At 35.7% G+C, this 2,887-nt stretch overlaps 1 protein-coding gene across 1 annotated transcript; it reads right to left on the reverse strand.

The window, feature by feature from the left end:
• Nucleotides 1–614: 614 nt before the first annotated feature.
• LOC138338579 (uncharacterized) lies at nt 615–1,109 on the reverse strand. The gene has a single exon (XM_069289556.1). It carries the CDS (start codon nt 1,107–1,109, stop codon nt 615–617), a length of 495 nt encoding a protein of 164 aa, XP_069145657.1.
• Between the last annotated feature and the right edge of the window lie 1,778 nt (nt 1,110–2,887).

A 2,887-nucleotide genomic window follows, 5' to 3' on the forward strand; every position in this document is an offset into this window, starting at 1 on the left:
ATGTTAGGCTTTACGACACGTCTTGGATTTTCAAGGTGTTACATTATCCCCCCTTAGGAACATTCGTCCCCGAACGCCACCAAAACTCTTTTGAAGGAAGGAATAGACTCAAGACTAGCAGACCAACCAATTAAGAACATCCAATTAACATAAATCATATCATTTCAACAAGGTAATTCCAAGAACTCCTATAACCACACATAAGGCTCACACATTCATCATGAGGTACTTCTTTCTTACAACACACATGGGCTCAATATACATTGCATGATTCAATTAGCACAAAGTTCATCTTATCAACATGATACATATAATTTTATAAAGACTCACTATATCAAAATACACAACATAACTCAAAACAAGCAAAAAGCAAAATTTCAAGTTTTTCAAAAGAAATATTACAGTAACTTAAGTGTAAAGCTTTCAAAAATACATACTTTGCAAAACTTCACCCGCAAAAATCAAGAAACCTTAAATTCTAGTCATATTTATATTATTAAAAAGAATGAATAAACTAAATTCTCAAAAAGATGAGGGTAACGGGACTTCTCAACTAGGTGACTCTTCCATAACACCTTTACGTAAACCACCTTTTTATTCCTTAACTTTATGACTTACCTATCAAGAATTTGAACTGAAATTTCTTCATAAGAGAGGTTATCCTTGACACCAAGACCCTCAATAGGAAGAATGGACTCGGGATCACCAATAAACTTCTTCAACATAGAAACATGGAATACCGGATGAACTGAAGCCGATTCACTAGGAAGTTTCAATTCATAGGCAACCTTACCAACCCTTTTCAAGATTTCATGGGGACCCACATAACGAGGAGTCAACTTCCATTTCTTACCAAATCTAACCAGTCCTTTCAATGGTGAAATTTTCAAATATACCTTATCACCTTTTTCAAACTCCGAATCCCTTCTCCTATGATCAGCATAAGACTTTTGCTGACTATAGGCCGTTTGCAACTGGTTCCTTATGATATGAACCTTTTCCATTGTCTTATATATCAACTCAGGATCAAGAAGCGAAGGCTCACCCACTTCAAACCATCCAATAGGATACCTACACCTCCTATCATACAAGGCTTCATAAGGATCCATGGAAATGGATGAATGAAAACTATTGTTATAGGCAAACTACACCAAAGGTAAATGTTTATCCCAACTCCCTTTAAAATCAATAATATATTCCCTAAGCCTATCTTCAAGGGTTTGTATGTACACTCCTCTTGACCATCCGTTTGGGGATGAAAAGCGGTGCTTAAGTTCACCGTAGTACACAACCTGTTTTGGAATGATCTCCAAAATCTAGATGTGCATTGGTTCACCCCGATCCGATATTATGGATAATGAAATTCCATGGCGGCACACAATCTCATCCGGGTTTACCACCTAGACGTAACCGTCATCGTCGTCCTTTGCAAGGACTAAGACTAGCCTCTTAGTCTCATGTAATTACATTCATAAGTTGAAAACTGTGGAAAAATTAAAACTTACACTATAACTACTTGGAGGTTCATATAGACCTCTACATACACATAATATATAATCATATTGCGTATACACAGACCCTTCGTATAGGAAGGTTACATAGCTTCTACTTTTATTGCACATACATATATATAAAATATGAAAATAGTCTCAACAATTGTCTCATCTCATACCATCTATACGATGGCATATCCCTTACATCAATCCAACAAGACCACATATAGGTCGTACAAAAGTGTAATACTCAATTGAAAAGTAAAGAAATGATCCTTAAGCTTATAAAAAGTCCGTAAGCTAGATGGTGGAATTTCCCTCGGAAGTTAAGTACCTACCTCCCTTAGATGAAAGAAGAATCCAAGCCTTCAACAATATCGCCTTCCAAACTCTTCAACGATCGGAACCTAAAATGTTTGGAAAAAGGGAAGAAAATGGGGTTAGTACTCCACATATACTAAGTATGAGACCTTATGCACATATACAAGCAAAACATTCTAAAAAGGGACTTTTAGTTAAAACATGTAATTTTACCGCTTTAAGAACCTAGTGCAAAGCTAAACAAGTCATATCAACCAACCAATCATGCTTACTATCTCAACAAGTAATACTTATCCCAACATACATGAAACCATTATTTACTACAACCTTATCATAAAGGAATAATATCACAAGAATGAATAAGAGTCAATCATATCATAATAAGCAAGACAACTACTCATGAATCGTTACCAAGTAAACAAGTGCAATAACCAAGCAAAGCCCCATAACCTTACTCAATCAAGTATCCTTAAATAACAACCATGACGAATGTCCAACTTTACATAACATAATATTTAGGTTTACATTTCATCATATATTAACATTATACCCAAGGCATACTCATAAGTGAACTAATCAACATATAGTATCAACAATGTGCCAAAGTTATCATATACATATCATATATCATCATAACATAAACATATGTAGGAACCTCCTCCTAAGACTCCTATAAAGGCTAATTAGTGCAATGTTTAGGTAGAGTCTCATAAACCTACCTAGACTAAGCTAGACCTCTTAGGTTATCCAAGTTTGAGTTCAAGTCCTTTAATTCATACTACCTTTTGGGAGCATCTTGTACTAACCGACATAGATCACATGAGCTAGTTTGGAATCCAGTGTCATAAAACCCTAACTTAAATAAGATGAACTGCTTGTCAAGGTAGTACAAAAACATGAAACATAGAAACTACGTGGATCCACTAGATAGTATTCCTATGGGGGCAACATAGTTCAAGAACCAGGAGATATAGTTGGGAACCTCTTTATGCGCCATGCATTATAGTCTTCAATCTCAAGAGTAATGTAGTGTTCCTACCTTCCCTATGTGGGAAGGGACACTCCTCAATCTA

The sequence above is a fragment of the Solanum lycopersicum genome, chromosome 9 (assembly GCF_036512215.1).
Source record: "Solanum lycopersicum chromosome 9, SLM_r2.1".
NCBI classification, from domain to species: Eukaryota; Viridiplantae; Streptophyta; class Magnoliopsida; order Solanales; family Solanaceae; genus Solanum; species Solanum lycopersicum.